This window comes from Prinia subflava, chromosome 21 (genome assembly GCF_021018805.1).
Source record: "Prinia subflava isolate CZ2003 ecotype Zambia chromosome 21, Cam_Psub_1.2, whole genome shotgun sequence".
NCBI lineage: Eukaryota > Metazoa > Chordata > Aves > Passeriformes > Cisticolidae > Prinia > Prinia subflava.
Window position 1 is genome coordinate 7,508,090 of NC_086267.1, and position 22,268 is coordinate 7,530,357.

At 42.0% G+C, this 22,268-nt stretch overlaps 1 protein-coding gene across 2 annotated transcripts in view; it reads left to right on the forward strand.

The window, feature by feature from the left end:
- PEX14 (peroxisomal biogenesis factor 14) overlaps nt 1-22,268 on the forward strand; it is a 65,592-nt gene that overhangs the window by 13,629 nt on the left and 29,695 nt on the right. For both annotated transcript variants that reach the window (XM_063417109.1, XM_063417108.1), the window contains one exon: nt 18,771-18,855. In XM_063417109.1, coding sequence (XP_063273179.1) covers nt 18,771-18,855 — 85 coding nt within the window. The remainder of the gene's footprint in view (nt 1-18,770; nt 18,856-22,268) is intronic.

Below are 22,268 nucleotides of genomic sequence, written 5' to 3' on the forward strand. Positions count from 1 at the left end.
TGCAGTTGGCTGTGATATAGACTGTTAAAGGGAAGTTATTTATTTTAACTGGCTGCTGTATGGATTATTACGAGGGCATTCTTTCAGCTGCAGCTGTATATTGACTGGTGGATGTGCTGGGCTGTATTGGTTGTAGCTGTCATATTGACTGTTACAGAAAAGATCTGTATTTAAGCCATAACACTGCACTGGGATCTCCCAGGCAGGATATTAATGCTAATTCATCTGCTCACCCCCTGCTGTGAGTGTTATTTGTTTAAATCTGTAGAATCCCACAGCGCATTTATATCCTCGCTAGAGTGAGCTCCGCTCCCTGTAATTATTTAACATTATATGCTGATATAAATTGTAACAGTTAAAGAATGGTAATGAGTAGCAAAAAAACACAAACTTAACCTTAGAAATGGCAGAGTCAGCTCTTAAAACAACAGCCAGCAACTTTCACTGTTCCCTGTCTTTTCCCAAGTCCATATGCACAATACTGTGCATACATTATGTGTGTGCGTGTGTGTTCATGCTCGCACTGGCAGCGGTGCCAGGCAGGGCTGTAATTATGCAGAATGTACTGTGAAACTTATGCACACTCTTAATTACATACAGTGCCTACGTACAGCAAGTTTTATCTCTGCAGCTCAGCTCCTTGATGAGTTGCTCTGATAGGTGATTGGAGTTGGGGCCACCACGTCGACAGAGGGAACGGAACCCTTGGATTCTCCTCCCAGGGAATTGTGTCCCAAGGTTAAGCTGAAAGCCATCGGGTGTCACTGTTGCTCTGTGTAGGCTCAGTGGATTTGTGTGGCAGTAAAAACTGGACTTTGGAAGTAGTGTTTTTGGCTGTAAACATCCAAGGCATTTACACATAATTTATATATAAAGTGCATGTCCATACACACCATTTAAGTGTGGGTGGAGTGAGCAGAGGTGGCTCTGTTGTGTGTTAGCTGACTTTTTTCTTTGCAGTTTCTGTTGCCTGTTATAGCATTTGTGTCCCAAAATGCCACGCAGGATGGGCAGCTACTGCTGAATAGCTCTGCATTCTGCTCTGAAAGTGACTGTGGTTCAGCCGTGGAGATGACCTGATTTCTGTATGTAATTTGCCTGGGAACATTAATCTGTGAGCAAATTTTTGGATTTATGATGTGACAACTGTGGTGTAGAAACAGCAAAATTATATTCAGTTTAGATTTCTTAAGAGCTTGGGAACTACGGGGATTAAAAGGTACTGTAGACGTTTTTGAGCTGTAGTATGTGTGACAAAACTCATTGAAAAATCAGGTTTGCATTCAAACGATTCATCAATAACATAAAAAAAATCACCAACTTAAAATGGAGATGACAGAGAAAAGCCATGTAAATAGCAAAGAAAATGTGCTTTAAAAGGACTTTATAGTCTGTGTCCCTTCTGATTTCAGGTAGGGAGTGGAAGCTGGAGTCAGAGGAGCCGAGCTTGTGCTTGATTTGCAGAGTAGCGTGATGGTCGGTTGGCCTGCGTTGGCAGCATGGACCTGTGCCAGACTTCACCACAATTCATACTGTGTCAGTTTAATAAATGCACTACTTAAATTATGAAATTACAAAAGAAAAAAGAGAATGCACTTATTCAGACTCTTAATACATTAAAAATAAGGCATTAAAACACTGCCTTTTTTTTTTTCCTTCCAGAATCAATAATGAACAGGAAGGGTTGTAGACATTAACAGTCATGGACATTCAAGCTCTTATACATAAATTATCTTAGAAAAATGCACATACGACTTGAATAATGTAAATACATTAATGCATTTAATAATTTAAACATTAAAGCGCATTCAGGAATTCGTGGCAGAAGCTGTTCTGAGATAAGGAACGGTCCTGGAAGTTGTGTGTCCCGAGATCGATGGCTGGCTTCTCCTTGAGAAAACTCTCTGGGGAAGTCAGGCTGTGCAGCTGCAGTGACCGCCTGTCCCAGGAAATCCCAGGGCATTACCAGCTCTTCTGCCTTCCACCTCCTGCTCTCTCCCTGCCACATGCATGAGCACCTCCCTACAGGACATCCAGGGTCCACAGAAGGCCAGGGTGCACTTTGACATTTTGTTTTTTTTCTGTGTGGACTGCAGTTTGTCTGGAAATTAGGTGGAACAGCTTCAGAGAATGCAAGTTGATAAGACTGTCAGTTGGAGAGAGTGAGGCTTAGGGAAGTAGTGCACTCCAGGAATGCTTGGCTCTTTCTTGAAGCCGTGAAAATCAGAAGGTTGGCTCCAATGTAATGACAGATAAGGGGATTTATTCTGTTCTTGCTCCTCTTATCTTTGGGTTGAACCACCTTCAGCACTGCAGAAGCACCTAACAGAAACACCAAGGTCCCCTCACACAATGCATTTTCCTGAAGATTTGGAGCTGTGTCGTTTTTGCTGATATACTTAAATGTGGAATGTGTTGTATCCACCCCTCATGCCACTTTTCCTGGATTCACAGCCTTGCTTTTCTTGCCTCTCCTGCAGGCAAGTGCTTTGGAGGTCATTTGCACCCTACAGCCCCACTCCAGGAGTGGTGTAAGGTATCGTGTTTAGGCCTAGATACTGATGGAGCTAATGATGGATCTAATAAAAAAGAGCTTAGTCTGATCCCAAAGGGAGAAGAGTTGGGTTGGTTAATTAAAGGAGCCTGGCACAGAGCACCTAGTAATTATAGGTGCAAGAAGTCTGAATTTGAAGAGGATGGTGCAGCTGGAGAGGGATAGGGAGGCACCCAGAGCTCTTCAGGCTGTGGGCAAGAATGCAGCAAAACCAGATCTGGAAATCAGACTCGGGCAGAATTCCTTAGTGAATTCTTATTTATTCCATTTTTTAATGAGGACCTGAATCTCTCGTTATGCATTTATGTTTTTGCATGCACATGTGTATGTACAATTCTAGTTACACCCTATGGCTGGGAGGGTGATTTTATTAAAGACCAGAAGATTGAGAGGCAGATGTTTTAAGAGACACAGGCCTTGCCCTATAGTAGTTTGGGATAATTAATGCTGACTGCTGCACTGGTTGTATTATCAATGCTCTGGGTTGTTATCTCCAGCATCACCCCAGCACCCAGGAGCCTGTATCACTGTGGGGCAGAGGGGCTGGTGCTGCCAGGACCTGCTGGGAAATTGCTCCTGAGCTCTTACGTAGGTGTAGGGTGGGGAGCAATGCTGTGTCATCACACTGTCATCACCAGTGCTGTGTCTCTTTATAGTTAAGTTCCTTAAAGCAGAATTTCTCAAACTTAGGTTGGAACTCCAAAGGGATGCAAAGGCTTCAAAGGAAGTCACAAAGTCACTCACCAGTAAACAGCTTTCTACTTGTAATTGCTGTTTGGGGCTCTGTTCCTCCTAGTTTGAAGAGGTAGCATTTACTTCAGTAACTCTTATTTTCCTGAAGGAACTTGATGCCATCTCAGCTGAGGAATGTGGGATGAGCCACCACAACAAATGAGTGAAAAAGGGCGTCAAGCTTGCATAAATTTTGAGAAGCAGTGCTTTAGCAAATTTTACTTTCTGGGGTTGAGTTCTGGAAATATTGCCCAAAATGAATCTATTAACTTCACCTGATGAAACAGTTATTTTGTCTCCAGTGGATTTCTCAATAGACCCCATCTGGGGAAGGTAGGACTGTCTGTGCAAAATGTATCATTAGTTTTAGTGCTCTGGATAAATAATCAGCCAAGGAAGCTGTAGTCTTCTTCTGTCCTTTTAGCTGGTGTGCTGTATAGTGATGGGTGGATCACACTGGAAAATGAAATGTTAGTTCTAAGGATTTTAGATCAAAAGATGAAAAGCACCAGTTTTTCCAGCTATAGGAGAGGATGGTGCACAGAAGAAAACTGTTCTGAGAATTTGACTTGTGTGCTGACCATACGTATGTGCTCCTTGGCTGTCCTGAGTGTAAAGCATACAACTGTTAACCTAAGACACCGTTTTTGAACGGTTAAAATGAGGAATGTTCAAGGCAATTTTGTCCAGTTCTGGTGAGTTTGTAGCTCTTATCACCTGTACAAAGGCAGAACCAAATGCCTCTGTTTTCCCACCTCGAGCAGGCAGTGCCCCTGTGTACAGGGAATAAACCTCAAGCCTCCCACACCTGAAAGGGCGCAGCGTCGCTGGTGGTAGGAAGGGGTGTGTCTCTTGGATGTGGGAAGCTCCTGCGGGGGATTTTTCATAATCCTGCTGAGGAAAGGACTCGAGAGATGGGATGCTCTGGATGTGGCCTGCAGGGAAAGCAGAGGAGTGGGTGGGGATCTCCCTGGGCTCTCATGGCTTAACAGCCATGTTTAACTGGATTTAGGAGGTATAAGCATTTGTGGTAAATTCTACTGCTGTATCACAGCCTGCTTTCTGCTTTTTTAGCTTTATCTCCATGGGGGTATTCCATACATTATCCCATTTCACAGCCTGAACTTTTCCCCCTACTTAGAGGATTACGTGGGGCAGAGATGTAAGAAGAAAGGGAATCTTGACACTACTCCACCTTTTTATCTCTGTTACTCCACATATATCTATCTTTCTGCTCTCACAGGGGACAGGCCTTCTGCCTTCCAAAACTCTGCTTGGAAATCGCTGATTGAAGCAGGTAGCAATTTAGGGCTCCTTATGAAATAAATGTCTCCTGTGTGCTCCCCTGGCACTGGGATTTCCTCTCTGATTTATCCTGCTCAGGTCTGCTAATGTCCCTTGACTAAATGGGGCATGGTGTGATGGTGTGAAGGTCATTTTCTATATGCAGTATACATTTCTGCAGTCATGGTGGGAGGGTAGGACATCTGAAGCAGCATATCCTGTTGGGAAAAGGAGGAAGAAAAGGATAGTCTGGCTCTTCTTTTCACAGCGTCTTGTGGTGGGATGAAGGTTTTGACAGCCTAATTCAGCATTTAGAGAAAGAACCAAGCAGAAAGATTCCCCCTCACCCACTCCTTGCAGCCCAGCTGTGACAAACTGACAGATAATTAACAAATCAAGACCTCCTATTAGCCTTGTCCCTGATGCATTAAAGCAGCTCCTATGTTGCATGTGTCCTTTAGCAAATGCCTGTGCTTTCTGGCTGCAGAGTGAGGTAGGTACATCCCTTCAGAAAGGCAAAAGGGCCTCTAAGATATCAATGCACAAATATTTCCAGGGATAGAAGTTGTCTCTAAAAGGAAGTGGTGGACAGTAGATGGGAGAGCAGTACCACGACTGTGTGGAAGGCACTCGAAAGGAGCAGTGTGTCTATGGAGGATCTTCTGGGAATATGCGACTGCAAGGGATGTACGGAATTGTTATTGAATCCCTCTTGTTTTTGCAGAAAATGACATGAGTTCAAGCAGCAATTAAAAGGGCAGGTTTTTTGACTGGGACTAACCAAGCCTGTAAATATGACAGGAAATGTGGTTTGTGGTAGAAACAGACCTAATGTTAAGATTTTAATATTACATTGTGAGCAGTGAATTGGTGCCTGTTCCTCTCTGTCCTCAAGTTGCTGGAGCTGTGGGTAAGCCCCAAATAAGCAGCTTCTCTTCACTTCAGGTCCTCACTTTTGGAGAAGAATGACAAGGAGTGTCAATACCCCTCTAGTTCAAGATGTTAAATAGACACAAGCCATTGGTTCAGCTTAACACATGTTAAAGGACAGAGGGGTACCTAATTGCATCAAAGCCACTCTTAAGTTCATGTATGTGGAGCCCATCAAGCTGAAAGCATCCAGACAGCATCTGCTGTTATCAAATCACTCCTGAGTCGAGCTAATTAAAATAGAGCTTCATTTTTTCTGAACCATTGTTTGGCAGGAATTTGAAACAGGTCTAACCCAATTTCTGTGTGTTTATGAGCCTTTATTATATCAAAAGTACTTTTCTGTAAATGTACAGGGCAGTGTTAAATGAATTGATCCGCGCTGTATCGCTGTAGATGCACTATGGGCTTCCTAATGATTTCTCTTTTAGCTTTTTCCAGATACACCCCAGAAAAGCTTGCCTTGTCCCTTATCGTGTCATCTTCCTTCTCTCTTTTCCTTTCTATCTCACTCTCAAGAAAGTAAATGTCCTTGTATTTCTTTCTTTCATATCCTCCTCCTCCACTCTATTGGGATTTTTGTATTATTAAAACATTTACACATTTGCTGCCACATGCAAATGCAGAATAATAAACCAGGACTCTTTATACTCCAGACAAGAGCAGGAGGTCTCTCACCACTGATTTTCACCCCATTCTCATCCCTGTTGGTTACAGGAGATGGAGAGGAGGGGAATCTAAATATTGCTGTGTTGGATCTGTTTGATACAGGATTTTTTCCTTCAGTTTTTTTATATTAAACATTTTATATTTCAGCATTCAAATTCTGGGTATCATATTCCTCTTTGTAATTTGCTACATACCAAGCACAAAAGTTAAAGACATATAGAAATTTCTCCCTAATGACAAGTGGCACTCTGTGGCATGTGAAAGCTAATTCATGAATATTCTCTGCAGAAAGGGAATGCCACAAATCTGGCTAGTCTGTTCAGAACATTTGAGTTGGAGTGACAGCCTAGGGAAACAGTAAAGTCAGGAAATAACTATTTTTCTGGTACCCAGTACAGCCGAAATTCTTCATATGATATTCTTAAACCTTAAATTTATTTCTGAGCAGTGGATTCATATTACAAAAAAAGGAAAATTAAGGATTAACATTAAGTAAAAATCCTGACAGTGATCTGTCGTGAAATATCCCTGCAAAGGTTATAAAGCCTTTGGACTTTTAAAAATAGATGGAAAAATACAAAATAAAACCAATTTTTCTGTATAATTCAAGGAAGTTTGCTTCTTTTAACTCAGTAAATTCACCTTGGAATGGAATCTTAGAGCATTTTATTTTGCATTTAACGCAGTCTATTCTGGATGTGTATATTCAACTTCTCTGTACAGCCTCAGAGCAGTGCACTGAAATGGGTGCTGGGGGCAAGTGCACTGTTCTGCCATAAGCAAACCCGTGGGGAAGGTTCTATTAGAAGTTCCCCAAATTGTGAAATATTATTGGCTCCTGTTCTGTGCTCTTAGAGAGCTTGGTACTCAGAAGTTTGCTCTTCTGTTCATTGACAGTGACTCTCTCCTGATTCCTCTTTTAATAAATGTAAGTGAATTTAATGCTGGCAGAAAGCAGCAGAGTCACAGTATTCAGAGGGCACAGCAGGGACGTTGTGCTGTGTGCTTTTTCTGTAAGTCTTGTAATCAGACCTAATCTGAGGGCCCTGCTGCTGGGGGCTTGACTAATCTGTTTATTCCGTTCCCATCTCCTTTCCTGAGCCCATCAAGGTGTGCAGTGTGTACTTGTCTTTCCAGCAACCATCTCATCAGTGTGGTCCCTTTCCCAGCCAAGGGACGTGGGTGATGGCTTTGAGAGAAGAGTTTCTGGTAAAGCACAACTGTACAGGCAATCCAGGCATTCTTACCTGTAGAAATAATTCAAACAACAACAACAACATTTCTGCTCACATCATGGTGAGTACAGAATGAATGTCTCAGATCAAAGAATATCCTCATAGGTGTTCCAGCATTTCCTGGATGTGCGGTTGTTGCTGTAGTTTCTGTGGCGGAAAGAAGTTTGCTATTCTAGCAAGAAACACTCTTTCTTTTTGTCTTTTACAACGCCAAGAACAAAGTCAAGCGTTTGGTCTAAGGATCCAAGAGCCCAGGAAATGCATCTCTGGGGTTCCTCGTCAATTTGGAACCTAATGAAATATAGAAAATACTCAATAAAAGCACCCTTATTACTTTAAATGTTTAAATGTGGAGTTTTTAGCCATCAGGTTAATGTTTTCGTATCTTTTTTTGATTCAATTGTGAGCACTTTTCCAGGTATCTCTGCCACTTGAACACTAATTGGATTTCCACAGATAAACGGTGCTAGCTGCAGCCCTTACATCACTGTGTTTTTACTTCATCATCATTTTATTTGTTTTTACTGTAAAGGCTAATAAATCTTGGTGTGTTTAGAGTATGAAACAAGGCAGGCGAAGAACTGCAACGTGAAGGGGTGAAGTTTTATATGCTGCTTTCTCAAGTCAGAGGGGTGGGAGGAGGAGCAGCTGCCCTTTGTGGTGGTTCTAATGGGCTGCTGGGTGTGTTAGTCACCCAGGGAGTGATCCATAATCCTTAAGATAAAAAGCGTTGATCTCTCCACTGGTTCTCAGACAGAGCTGTAAGGCATTTGAATTGGGTTACCATTGATGTAAGATGGGGAGAAGACTGTATAGTGTGGGTCTGCTTAAAAAGGGATATGCGGGATTTATTTAGCTTATTTAATTTTTTAAAGAATATTGGAAGCCTTTCAGTGCAAGTGCGCCAGAATTCCCTGTGGATTCTCAAGGAAGTTAATATAGTACTTGCCAGTATTTTAGGGAAGAACTTACTGAATGGCAGATTTTAGTCAAAATTTAGGCTGTAAATAAATTTCTATGACAATTTATCAAGGTTCCAGATGTTTGCTGTCTCATTCATTTGTTCAGGATAGTGTGTATTTTTTATCTTTCTCATGGTTTGCTGGGATGGTGAGCTTGACTTCCGACCACAGCAGAGGTTTGCCAGCCATGAAGGCAGTGTAGAAGCCCTTTTTGGCCCTAGAGGGATTGAAACTAGTGCATTTCAAACACCAAATTTTGGAGTTTGTGGCTTGATAGAAATCAATTGACTGGCCTGTACTTGAGGCAAAGCAGCATTAAAGACTGAATGTACATTTTTTGTCTGTTACAAAGATATAAAAATGCTTTGTAGCTCCTTTGGATCAGGCACAGACTCCTGAGAAAACTGCAGTACAGCCTCGGGTTTCCAGTTGTTCCAGTCTGCAGCGGCAGGTCCCCTTCTTCCCTTGGTGTTAATTCCCTGCTGTGGACCCAGATTTCAGAGAGATTGTTGATGCTTTCTGCAGCATTTGTCAAGGAAATGGCTGCTTTCTTTTTTTTTCCTGAAGTGAGTAATTGTTTATTAATTTTTCAGCACATAAAGAGCATAATTATAATAGTCCCTGACATGTGCTGGCTGTGCCAAGGTTTAAGAAAAATAAAACCCAGTAGAAGTGCTGTTTTGAACCGTCCCTGGTTTTTCAGGCCTTCCTGCTTTGGACCCAAATTTCTATGTAGGAATTTGGGACAAGCAGATAGGCATCAGTTTAATTCTCTGTAGAACTCATTCTCTTGGACGTTTTAACTCAGTTTAGGATGGTGGGATCGTACTCAGGTGTTTTGAGAAAGAAGAGTGGGTGGTCAGTATGCTGGATTTTTTGGCACAGGCAGTTTTTTGGTACACCCAGTGCTGTCTAGGTTGGGCAGCATCCTGGATTTGTCCTGACACTTATATGCTTTGTTTCTTTAAGCAGTGAATGTAACATCCATGAACAATGCTGGATTGACCCCAGGGGAAAGTGAAGTGAGCCCATTGTTTGCAGAATATTTATGGTCTGGAAAGCTACCGTGGAAATGTTCCTTGTGTTTGCCATTTTACTGTGTTTCACCCCTGTTACAGAGGAAGCAACCTAAGAATCGACGAGGAAGCTCAGTTGCTTTTGAGGCTGGTCATACAAGTTGCTAGATTTGCAGGAGGAATTGAGTGATGTGAGCTCTGTTCTGCTGAGAACTGGACAAAGACAAGGGACGCAGCTGCTTTTGAATCTATAAAATTATTCCACTTGCAGTCCCCACAGACGGGGCAGCTCTGGCCAATCAGGCTTCTTGCCCCTTACTTCGTTTTTCCCTTAATGGGGCAATTAACAGCAGGAACAAAGTGCATGGTCTGCTCAGTCTTTATTATTATTTGTGTTGTAATAAATGTTGAGGAGGCCGTTTGCAGACCAGCACCAGGCACTGTGCAAATGCGGAGGAAAAAGACCATTCTTGTCCCAAAGAGCTCAAAGTAAACAAATAAATTTACAAAAAGGTCTTCCAGTGTTTTAAGTCCTCCTCCTTTTGTTGTTTCTTCCAAACTGCTGTGGTTTGCATGATTTATTGTGCACCTGTCACAATTTCCAGCTTCTTTAATGTTTTCAGCATGAAACCTTTGGATTGTTAGATTCTGGTGATCCAGATAGTTTCCTCCAGTATCTCCTATATTTATTCTGTCATTCAGGTCTTCCTTGTTCTAACATCATCACAGCCCCCTGACTTCAGCCCTATCTGTTTGGGGCTTTATTGCTGAAAGGAAAACATTCATTCTCTAATCTACATTTCCTATGATATAAAAATTCTGTGAAATGGGGTTCTTGAAACAGGAGGTTCGAGGACTAGTAACTTGTTGGTTTTTCCTGTCATTTGAGTATTTTCAGTCTAAAACATCTTTATAGCTTCTTCTGAACATGGGTTCTACTTTCAGTACTCTTAGACTAAATCTAAACCGTTGAATAACTGGTTATGTCCAGTCCCTTGACTGTGGAATTAGAAGGATCTGAGTAAGTGTGAGCTGTGCTCCTGTTGTGGTGCATCTGCACTTGATTCAGCCTTCTGGAGCCTCCCATTCAATAGTGATTTCAAGTACTCAGGCACAATAGTTAAGTGTGACACAGACTTCTATCCTGGCACCGTTCTCCAGCTCCCTAACATGTGAATGATCATCCTGCAGCCCTTGTCTGCCCTGCAGTTAAACGAATGAAAACGTAATAAATTACAGCTTCATTGGTTTTTACATTCTACACATGTGAAGGGAACAGGGTAAAAGGGATTTCTTTTGAAAGCTGCTGTATTTGAGCTCTGCGGTAATGGCAACGGGGATAGAGAGAGGAGTGAGGGAGGTGAGAGTTGGAGGTGCTCTCATCTGCTCCCCTGGAACCTCGATCTCACATTTTTTTCAGTTGTGGAGCCAGGGAACAGTCCTAGTTCTGCTGCAGTGAGCACCTTGGACGCTAGGTTGTTACATTCCTTTGGAGTGAATGAGCTCAAAACAGCATTAATTTTACAGCATAACCCCAGTGATCCCTAAGCTTCCTCCTGTAAGGAAGAGAAGCAAGTTGTAGATACTGGGTACTGTCATGGAAAGTTATAAAAAGCTGATTCTCTTTCCTAAGCTTTGACCTTCGGTCCGGCATCTCTCTCAGGTGCTGTGGAGTCGGTTTGGTGACCTTGCCGTGGCTCTCCCGGGAGGGGAGCGCTCCCTCCCCGGCGCGGTGAGACGCAGCTCGGTCAGTCCCGGCTCATCCTCGGGGGTCCCGGCGCTCAGGCCGCCGTTCTCGTGTAAACACAACTTCAAATAATTCCAAATAATTCAAATAATTCGCTGCCAGTTGGACCGCGGGCGGCATCCCCCACACCCCACCCCGCTCATCTCGCTGCAATTCCTTCTTTGGTGCTACTGGGGATTACTGGGAGCTCGCAACTTCAGCTAGGCAGAAGTACAAAAAGGGGATTCTTGAGTTTATTTTCCCTCCAAAAGTAAGATGATTTCTCTTCAATGGAAAGTTAAAATGTTTGAACTCTAGAAAAAAGGTTCATGCTGCTCACTGGTTAAATTTATTATGGCTGCATTATCAGTTTAATACATTTAGTTTGCACTTCTGCTCATATTTCTTATAAGATGTTTTTCCAGCATTTATCACTTCCCTGTAACAGTTTTTATTGTGTTAAGCCTGATGTTATGAAGTCTCATTTGGAGGTGTATTTCTGAAATAAAAAAAATACACATCTAGCACATTTTCTCTGCAAATAGAAAGAGTTATTGTACATTTCTTTTAATGTACATGTAAAAGTTTCTGGTTCTTTTTAGATTTATGCTTGTAAGTTTAGCTTGAATATTATTTCTCTTAAAAAGACAGGAATTTTGTCAAGATGTCCACTGTGTTCTCAATCGAATTATAAAAAACTGAAGATGACAGATAATTCACTTTGAAAGGTGACTGCTACACAGACGATGTTGCTACTTTTCATAAGGGTTTTTACTCCATATATCAATGTGTTTTAAGAGAGACTTGAGTCAATAATACCATGCTTTAGAATTCCCTAAATACATATTTACACAATAGACCTTAAAATATATTAGTCTATCATGTCAGCTCCTGTACACTTGTATCCGGGGTGTTTTATGTCCTTAACATATGACACAATAAAACTTTATTTTATATAGCATTTTTAATACAAATTGTATTCCAAAATGCGTTGTGGGGTTAAATGAGAGTTTCACAAGGTTAAAATTTAAAAAAAGCTGAGGGGTGCAGGAAAATGAAGGGCTTTGCATGGGATAGATGTAGTTAATTGAACAAAGGGAATCTGAGTGGAGAATACACCGAGCTGAGAGCCTGTGAGTGTGATTGGAGCTGCAGAGCAGGATCCCTGGAAATGCGGAGGTTATGTGAGGAAAGGCTTATTCTGTGTGAATGAAGGAGGTGGAAAGGTCACGCCTTCAGGAGCAGCTGGAGGAAGTGTGCAGTAGCTCCTGGAACAAAGAAGTTGAAAGCAGGGACTGTGTGGAGTCACTTCTTTGTAGTGGGAATAGCAGAAGAGATGAGGGGAAAGTGTGTTGAAGGGGAGGAAGGCAGCCGAGAGCGCGGCGTGCCAGCTGAGCTGCGGGGTGGGATGGATGGCAGCGGGGTAGCAGAACACCGGGGATCTCAGCTGCTCCATCGCTGCTCGCTCCAGCCTGGCCCCGGCACTCCGCAGGCACAACACACTGACAGCTCACATGCGTTTTTTTCCTGGCTTTTATAATTTTTTTTTTTAATTTTTTTTTGGTCACCCTATTCATGTAAATTAAGTAAGGCTTTTTTGTATGTGATAATTATAGATAAATGTATTTAAAGTAGATCTGGATTTTGTAGTCCTCAGGAAAAAGAGGAAGAGCAATTTTTCCCCCCGTCCCTGTCATGTGTTCGTTTTAATGAGCAATTTTAAAAAATTGAAAATAAAAGAGGAAAATGAATAGGTGTTGAACCAGCCTGTGATATGTAAATGCCAACTAGTAATTACCTAAAACCTCAATTTTCTTTCTGTTTCATCTTGCAAAACATTTCATTTCCACTGAGTGAAAACACTTAATTTGGGGCTCTGACGGCGGGAGCGGAGCGGCGGCTGCGCCGCCAGGGGGCGCGCGGGGTCCGCGCGGCGCGGCCGGGGAGCCGTGAGGGGCCCCGGGGGCCGTGAGGGAGCCCCGGGGGCCGTGAGGGAGCCCCGGGGGCCGTGAGGGAGCCCCGGGGGCCGTGAGGGAGCCGTGAGGGAGCCCCGGGAGCCGTGAGGGGCCCCGGGGACCGTGAGGGAGCCCCGGGGGCCGTGAGGGAGCCCCGGGGCCGCGGGGCCTCGCCCGCACGGGGTCGGCTTGGAAAGACCTCTGGCTTGGAAAGACCGTGGAGTGCAGCTTGTGACCCAGCACTGCCCTGTCAGCTAGACTGGAGCACTGCCTGCCGCGTCCGGGCTTTCCCTGAACGCCTTCGGGCACGGGGACTCCACCGCCCCCTTCCAATGTCGAATCACCCTGTGAACAAATTCTTCCTGGTGTCCAACCTGAACCACCCCAGATGCAGCTAAAGACTATCTCCTCTTGTCCTGTCACCTGTTTTCTGGGAGAAGAGCCCAAATCCCACCTGGCTACAACCTGCTGACAGAGTTGTAGAGAGCAAAAAGGTCCCCCCTGACCCTCGTTTTCTCCAGGCTGAGCGGGACCCATGACAGGGACACGGCCGGGAGCAGTTTCCTCACCCTTTGTGTGGGTGCCTCTGAGTTAAGTGTCACTCATAGTCCAAGTTCTGAGCACCTGGGATTTCCCCTTTTTTGGTCTATTATCTTTTTTTTTTTTTTTCCTTCTTCTTTTTTTTTTGTGTGTGTCTGTGTCTTTTTTTGATGTGTGTGTGTTTGTTTGTTTGCTATTTTGTTTTTTTCTTTCTTTCTTTTTTTTTTTTTTTGGCTGCTATTCTTTATTCTCTTAGTTCCAAGTTCTTCATCTCAGATATGGCTCAAAGTGTGTTTCTTCCTCGCCTTTGTTCCCATTAATCTTGGCTTTTCTGCCTCGCATGAATGTCGCTTTCAATTGTATTTTTATTCCCCTCACTGTTTTACATGAGGGCTTTGCCATTATTGTTACAGCATTTTTAAACTTTTCTCCCTCCAACTTTGAGATGCGCCGAACTTTGCAGGTTTCTAGGTTATCTCTCAACCGAAATAATTCCTGGGGTTCTGTATATTTTCATTTAACTCTCAGTGAAACCACAGGGGCTTTAAAGCGCTCCTCCTCCCCGGCCGACCCGCAGTTAATTCCTTTACAAATGGCCCGTTCTGTGCGGAGGGCGCGTTTGGCGGGATGCGGGGTGGGGTCACCGCGCTGGGACGGGGCTGGTCCCGGAGGAGGAGCGGGGTCCCGGGCGCGGCGGGCGGGAGCGCGGCCGGGCGGCAGCGGGGCCTCCTTAGTGAGATATACGGCTTCATAATTAGCCTCTTGCATTTTTCCCGAGTGCTGGCATCAGCGTTCTATGATGTGTTTCCCTGATTAACAGCTGCTTTGCAACTATTTCCGTGTGCCACCGATAACCATATTTGTCAAGCTAGTCCTGGCAGGGCACTGATTTCTAACTAAAACACCGCATTTCTGTTGCAGGGGGTTTTCTTGTTCACTGTTGTGCCAGGCTTTTAAGTCAGCCCTTGTTAAAACGTAAGTTGGCTTCGGCCTGATGCTTGTTAACAGGATTCTGGGTATCTCCTTTAGAGTAGGAGTGCAGAAACCTTTCACAGACAATTTAATCTTCCGAGCCTTGCAAACATACAGCCGTACACTGAGGGGGTGTTGCTGTAAGCTAATATATTGATCAGTTCCATTTGCCCTATAGCTGTGGCCTTCTGCTCTGGCTGAAATAGGTTGAGTGTTTGTTGATACTGCCATATTATTATTTTTTAATACACTGGAAAAAAATTAATTCGAACTTCTTTTACATACGTCATGTATATTGCCAGTGTTGATTGCTTCCGCACATGTAATGTAAACTGTCTGTGCATAGTTCATGGCCTGGGCCGCCTCTGCTTAATGAAAAGAAGTGTTGCTTTTAAACAGATACAGATCCACTCAGAAAGACAAAATACCATCCCTTGCAACGTATAATTCAGACCCAGCCTTTACATCACAGGTCATCTCAAAGTCTCAGTCTATCAACAAATGCTGTTTAGTAATAACCTACAGAGGGTTCCCAGCATTAGGAAATGTATCAGAGGCTGTGCTCCCAGTGACTTTTGAGTCTGTTTTCTGCGTGGAACTCTCTTACCAAATCCTGTGTAACTTTTATTGGTGAAGATATTTTATATTTCTGTTAATTTTTTTAAAGTTGGCAGAAAATAGGCATTTGCCACAGTATTTTAGATTTCATGGTTTATTTTTTTAATGCAAGCAACTGATAAAGTAGCTTAGATTGCTTTATTGGAAACCCTGCAGCTTTGAGCACAATAAGAAATAACTCTGTCTTTATCCTTCCCATTTACACAAAAGGGAGGGAAATTAAGAATGAAGGACCTTGGCTGCTAAGTTATTGTCCAAGTCCTGTGCTTTGGCTCAGAGTTTTGCCAGCTCTCTGCTCTCCCATAGCATCTGCAATAAAGTTCCTGTCTTTATTTTAGATCTTTGACATTGAAGCAGAATATTTGTCCTGGATTTATGTCATTTGTCCAGTTGCAAATATAATCTATGAATAGTGACATTGATCTTTTAATTGCAAAATCAAACTGTAGGACAAGACCTGCTGCAGGATTCCACCCATCTCTACCCAGTCAGAAAGATGTCTTTGTGGATCTTGTCACTGCAGGAGAGATGGTGGTGGAAAAGCAAGTTTATGGCATTGACTGGCTTTTAAAAGCCAAATAGACTCTCTTTCTTTAATACAAGTGTGTACCTGATCCATTAGATAAAGCCTGTGTGCTCCACAGTGCGTGCTGGCAATCTAAGAATCAACACAGTGATACAATGCTCATTATTTGGCAGTGTCCTAATAGCATAAAAATTTGGAGAAGTGTTACAAATGCTACAGAAATAGTATGGAACAATGTTAGCAGCTGAGTCAGAGTGCTATTTGCTACATGATTTTTTTGGCTGGACACAGGACTGCAAGTTTTCTCATCTTTCTCGTTTTTTTCTGTTGTTTAAATTATGGAATGCAGTTGCTCTTGTTTGTGCAAAGAAAATGATCCTTACAAGGGAGGGAAATTCTTGTGTATGTTTGTTGAAAATATTGGCATTTTGACATGGCAAAAATTGCTTTGTAAGTTGCTCGTGTATACAAGATTAATTATAAAAATGAAGACATTTTGGCTCAGCCTATAGGAACAAACGTTCAGAGGTAAATGCAAACACAGTGTGAGAAACATGGGATTACTGGAGGGAGGAATACATGTCCAGGATTCTTTTTATGGAGTTCGTTGTTGCTTATAATTTCATTTTGTTTTAAGATTTAAAAGGCTGTGAATAATGGAGGAAGTAATGCAGGGGAGAGATAAAATAGAAGTTTATTTTGGACTGAAATTTACTACTGAAATATTTACATTTTTATAAGGTAAAAATAAGCTTTAATAAAGGGTTAGAATCAATGAAATGTTCACATGGTTGTGATTGAAATAGCACAATGAAAAATACTGCTAATTTCTCACAGGTTTTGTAATACTTAAAATTGATAATTAAATATAAGAGCTTGCAGAACTGCAAGTCTGCAGGCCGTTTGTGTCTATCTCACTAAATGTGGGAGGGAGTGTTAAGGAGTATCTGAAGACACAAACAAGTAATTATTGTTAGAAGGAGAGTGGCTTTGATATGTTCACATGTCTGTCGGTCTGCACATTTGGGCATCTTTCTTATTCAGCATATTATCATAAGGTTATTAGTTTGGGCGCTTTATATTTCTGCATCTGGCACAGCAATATCAGCACAGTTTAAATCTGCGATTTGCCTGTCACCTGCATTTCAGCTGGAGACAGATCAAGTGCACATAAATGAAGCCAAAGTGTACTTTATGTGGGGTGTTTTGCTCTACTATTTTGTGGTTCAAAATTACTGAATGTAACTTAAAGAAAAAATGCAGGAAAACAAGAAAATGAAAAGAATTAAAAATACCCCATTCATTTTATCCTCCCAACTTTGAAATGTGCTGGGACTTTGTCAAATTCCCGTTAAAATAAATATGTCAATTTCTTCTCTCTTCCAAATTCATTTATCATGCTTTTTTAAAAGGTGTTTTCTGCTTTACCTGATGTTTAAATTGGATTCGCTCGTTTATGCTGTTCTTTGCCGTATCCCCCATGTTTTTCTTAAATGAATTAGTAATGACAGCGTACTCCATCATACCCTCTCTACAGCCACTTTAAGGGAAGCCTGGTGATCTAAACCTTTTAACCTATTAAAGATGATTTTCCCCAATTGAATCAGACCCACCACAGGTGTAATAACTAATCATTTAAACTACACCTGCTATTATGTATTTTTAAGCCATTATGCATGTTGGATAGATGATAATTCATGTTTATTGCATTGTCCAATGGATCCGTTTTGCCTACACTAGCCTGATTAATGTATTTAAAGAAATAAGAGATGCAATTTAAAAGAAAAAAACATTGATGGAATGCACTGAGGAGTACATTGAAAGTGCCATTAAACCCATCAGAACTTTGCTCTCTGACCAGAAATGCATATTCGAAGCGTTTGATTCAAACACAAAGTGAAACTTAGCGATTTCAGGAGTGATGCTGTATTTTCCCTTCTTTTTCTGCTGTAAAAGTTTTGGAAATCTTCTTAGAACTGAATTCCAGAAACTGTATTTTAAGGTAAACTCTTAAAGACCTGAATAACATGGGTCTAACATATTAGGATGGTTAATTTTAGCTCTAGAGAAGCGATGTAATCTCTTCCACTAGTTCACATGGATGTGCTGTTAGCACATTATTCCTCATGATGCCACAATCAGAACAGATGTTTTTGTATAAAAGTAGAGAGAATCACTGGTGCAGTAACATGTAATAACATGTATAACAATATAGGGAAGTATGTGGAAAATGGAACTACCATATAAAGAAAAAAATCAAATACCTTTCACTGGCACCAAATGGAAATGTAAAAATCTAGTGCTGTTGTTGATGCCATTGAGTATTATCCCAGACTTTATCCTTTGCTTGTGTAAGTGCTCTGTTTTAGGTGCTCTGTCACCTTAAAGAAGGATATAGAAGTCTGTAGACAAAAGTCATCTGTGGCTCTTGCTGGTGTGGAATATAAATTTAACTACTTGCCTACTCGTTTGTGTCATTCAGAGTGACTTTTTTGACTGTTGTTATGTGATCCAAGACATGTGAAGTTGCTACTTCTCTAGTTGTGAGAAGCTGAGGTTTATTTATTACTTTCAATAAATTAGAATGATGGCAGAAAAGGCCTTAATCTCTTAGAATTAGCAGGGAGCTTTAAGTCAGTTAGAAAGGAAGATTTCATACAATAAGCCAACTGTTACAGATCACATGCACTGACTCAAGATTGGCTTTAATTGTAGGAGCCAACTTAGGTAGGATGATCACCATATAAGTAACAGAAACACCAGGTAATCTTAAAGGAGTTTTTGTACAGGTAGAGCTGCTCCCAAAGTAGTTAAACAAGAAATTTCTAGGTTGAAACACCATAATTTTGCTGTCTGTTTAGAGTTCAGCCACAAGCTCTGATACTTGTTGAACCATTTTTGAAAGTTGGTGTTGTCTCCAGACCATCTCTGTGGGATGGGTGTGTTGTCTTACCTTGCAGTACACAATGCCTAATGTAAAATAGGGATTTGACCATACCTAACTTGGATCTTTTCTCTCTTCTTTTTCTCCAATCCTCCTACCCTCTTCAGATTGTGACAGCAGTGAAATTTTTACAGAATCCACGGGTCCGCCAAAGTCCTCTTGCAACCAGAAGAGCATTCCTGAAGAAGAAAGGTATGAACTCTTTAGGTTGTGATAATGAGGGACCTTGAATTAGTGTAAAGTCAAAATGTGTTGCTGTGGAGTATTAGATGTTACAGACAAAGCAATTAGTCTGTCTCAAAAGAAGATCTGAGGTTTATAAGAAATATCAGTCTCTTTTCTTCCCAACTGATTAGTGCAATATTTGCACCAGATGTGGAATTGTAGAATACAGAAGACACATGGGAAGTTTCTGGGTTAACTGTTATCAGATCTTTTCTGCAATGAGGACAGTTCAGAGTTGTGGACTAGCTGGTCAGTTCAAACCCTTACTAACACTGGGTTTAGAATGGCCAATCTCTGGGTGAAAAGGTCAAATGTTTCCAAAGAGAGCCAGAGAGAGGCAAAGAACCTGGTAAAAGTCAACAAGGTCAGGTTAAGGTCAAGCTTGGGATCAGCCTGACTTTCAGGCTGAAATGGTAAACTACTGACTGAGTTTAGCCCTTTTCTATAGCAGGGATAGAACAGATCCTGACAAATCCTATATCATCTTTGTGAGGTGCAGCATACTTTGGTCATTGCCTACAGAGAATTTATTTTACTTTCTGACTCATAATGGAACTATCTTTTGTTCCTATTTTATTTCTAAAGTTTTTATTCCACATCTTGCAGTGCATTCCAGGTGATGTTCACTCCATGTTTTGCTACAATCCTGGCGACCATATTGCTTACCACAACACATAAATAATGACAATTTTAACTTGAAGGTAATTATGTACATTGTGGAGCACTGTAAAGTGTTGAAATGATACTGAAAATACAAATTCCAAACTTCAGAGGGGAGTGACCCACATATACACTGAAGTTGTAAGTACTTCAAAGTACTTCAGATTCTAGAGCTGAAAATCTTGAGCTTTGAAAGGTAGGGAAGCCTATGAAATACGTATTTTTCTGTTTGGAGTTATGAATGCTTATTGAGATGCCTGAGAGCTGAAGTCATGAGATGGAGAGTTCAAGTATATGCACCACTTTGCTCATCTTGAAGGCAGAGGACCTAGAAAGGAATGGCAGCTTTGTGTTCTGGCAATGATGTCATGACCAGTAGTTCATGACACGTCGCTTTGGGTGTGATCCTCTCGCTGCTTGTCCTGGTGCCAGTTAAGGGGACATTCCAATCACACAGGTACCTTGCTTGCCCCGCCCTGCCGTCAGGATGACATTAAAATTTGGAGCCTGGTGGTCGCTCTGCGCCATGAGTTTTTCCTTGAAATATGTGGACCTACGGGGAGTAATTAATCATAAAAGCTTGGGGATTTCAACTCTATCATCGAAGCAATGAAGCAAGGGAAAGCTGAGCCTAAAAGCTGTGCTGATTACCCGGGGTAACCTGATACAAAATCTATTGTTGCCGAGAGATCCTTAGCCCCTAGTATATCGTGCAATATTATAACTGCCTGATCTTCTTCTGTGCTGACAATGACCAGTTAGTCCTCATTTTCTCTCTCAACACAGCTGGGTTAGAATTTCATTTGCAGAAGGTATTTAGAGCAATTTAGAGACAAATGTCTCTGGTGTTTGCTCTGCACTTCCCCACCGCAGGCTTTGCTGAACAGTTTTTTGTATCAGGAGCTCCATCTAATCTGTTTAATTTTAATAAATCCCTGACTGGGAGAAGAAGAAGGGTGGGGAGATGGAGGCACAGAGAAACTGTGGCCGGACTAATACTTGTTATGAATTACTTGGCTAATAATTACTAAAGAGCAGAAATGGTTTGGTAGAACTGATTGTTTGTTCCTGTTTGTTAATTAGCCCTCCTTCCCTCTGTGCTAATTGTTTTTTTTTCCTAAACTTAACCATAGGAAGGAGTAGGGTCCAGTAGCGCCTGTACCCAGCAGTCACTGGAATTATGTCCATATGGAATGTGGCCTGTGCTCAGGGCTCATGGCATGGTACCTGTGTGCTCTAGCAGATGGAGCCCATCCTTGAAACGTAGATGTCATGGCTGGTTTAGCCCCGAGTAGATGAGGGGCTGCAGGGCTTGGTAGGCTGCTTCCCCTGTTCTCTGATGTACTGCCCCTGTCATCCAGTGGTGATGTTTATCCCCAGTTGAGGCTGGCTGGTAGAGAAGTCCTCACTGCCAGTTGTAAAAGGTCCTGCAAGCCTGACTTGGCTTAAGAAATTTTTCTTCTGAGACTCACAGAGGTGGTTCTGCCTAGAATTACAATATTTTCTTCTTTTTCTAAAGCATCTCCTTCCTCAAAAAGGCCAATGAAATTTTATTTCCTTTTAGTATAGGAACTGGATTTGGATTAGTACATTTCAGAGAGATGAGCAATGAAAGTTTCTGCAGGATTATCAGCTGGACTGGGTTTGGTGAAATGGTAGTGGCTGAAATCAGGCGTTTCTGGTTCTGTGCAGTTCAGGGGGTGCTGAACTGCTCTCTCTGGCACATGGGGTTGATATAGTGTTGATGACAGTTGAGAGAGTGAGGGTATCCTGGATTTGTAAAAGGGCTTTCAAAAGTCAGATGAGATTTCTCTGTTGTCTTAAGTACTTTTAAACTCCCATATACAGAGGCATTAATGAGAAACATGAAATTATTAGAATCATTTATCATTTTCTTTGAAGCTTACACTGGCATTTTGTGTAATTTATGACATTTCCTCCTTTTTATCATGAACTTCTTCAGATGAAGGGAAAAACAGCTGTTTCCCCTCAGAGTATCTGAAAGAAAAGAGAGGAAAAAAAGATGCTGTTTGTTTTTTGTCCAACTCGCTGATTCTGCTGATGACATGCCACAGAATCAGCGGCGCCTTGGGAGTAATTAGGCAGCATGTGGGGCTTAAACCCTTGTGGAAATGTGTCTGTCATTTAACTGTTGTGCCTCAGATGTCCTGCACTGCTCAGTTACCCATCCGGTAACTCATGTGGTTTGTTAATTTTGTATGCTCTGAATCTCTTAAGTTCTGGCAAGACAAAGAAAGGGGGTGGAAATGCACTTTACATGGGAAGCTCTGTTTTCAGGGTGCTGGATCTTTGGGGCAGAAAAGGGGAAAACTGCTAGGTTACATATTGTTGTGTCATCTTGGATGAAGAACTGTTTTCTTAGTTGCTTGTTCTCATCATCTGTAAAATGACTACAGTAATGCCTTTCCAGAGTGGGATTGTGGGAACTGATGAAAGCATATGAGGAGCTCAGAAATAATAGTGATGGAAGAACAGAGGTGCATTAGAGCAAGTTAATGTTCAATTGTTGAGTTATGTTGGGAAAATGTCCACTCAGAAGGTTTTCTGCAGTGCATCAGTGTTCCAGAAAAATTTTCCAGTGTCAAGATGCCAGACTATGGTGATTTCTGAAGAGATGAAAAAATTATTTAATTCTACATGCCCTTCCCAATCAGAGCTCAAAGGCATTTGATCCCCTGGAAACAAATGCTGTCAGCCTC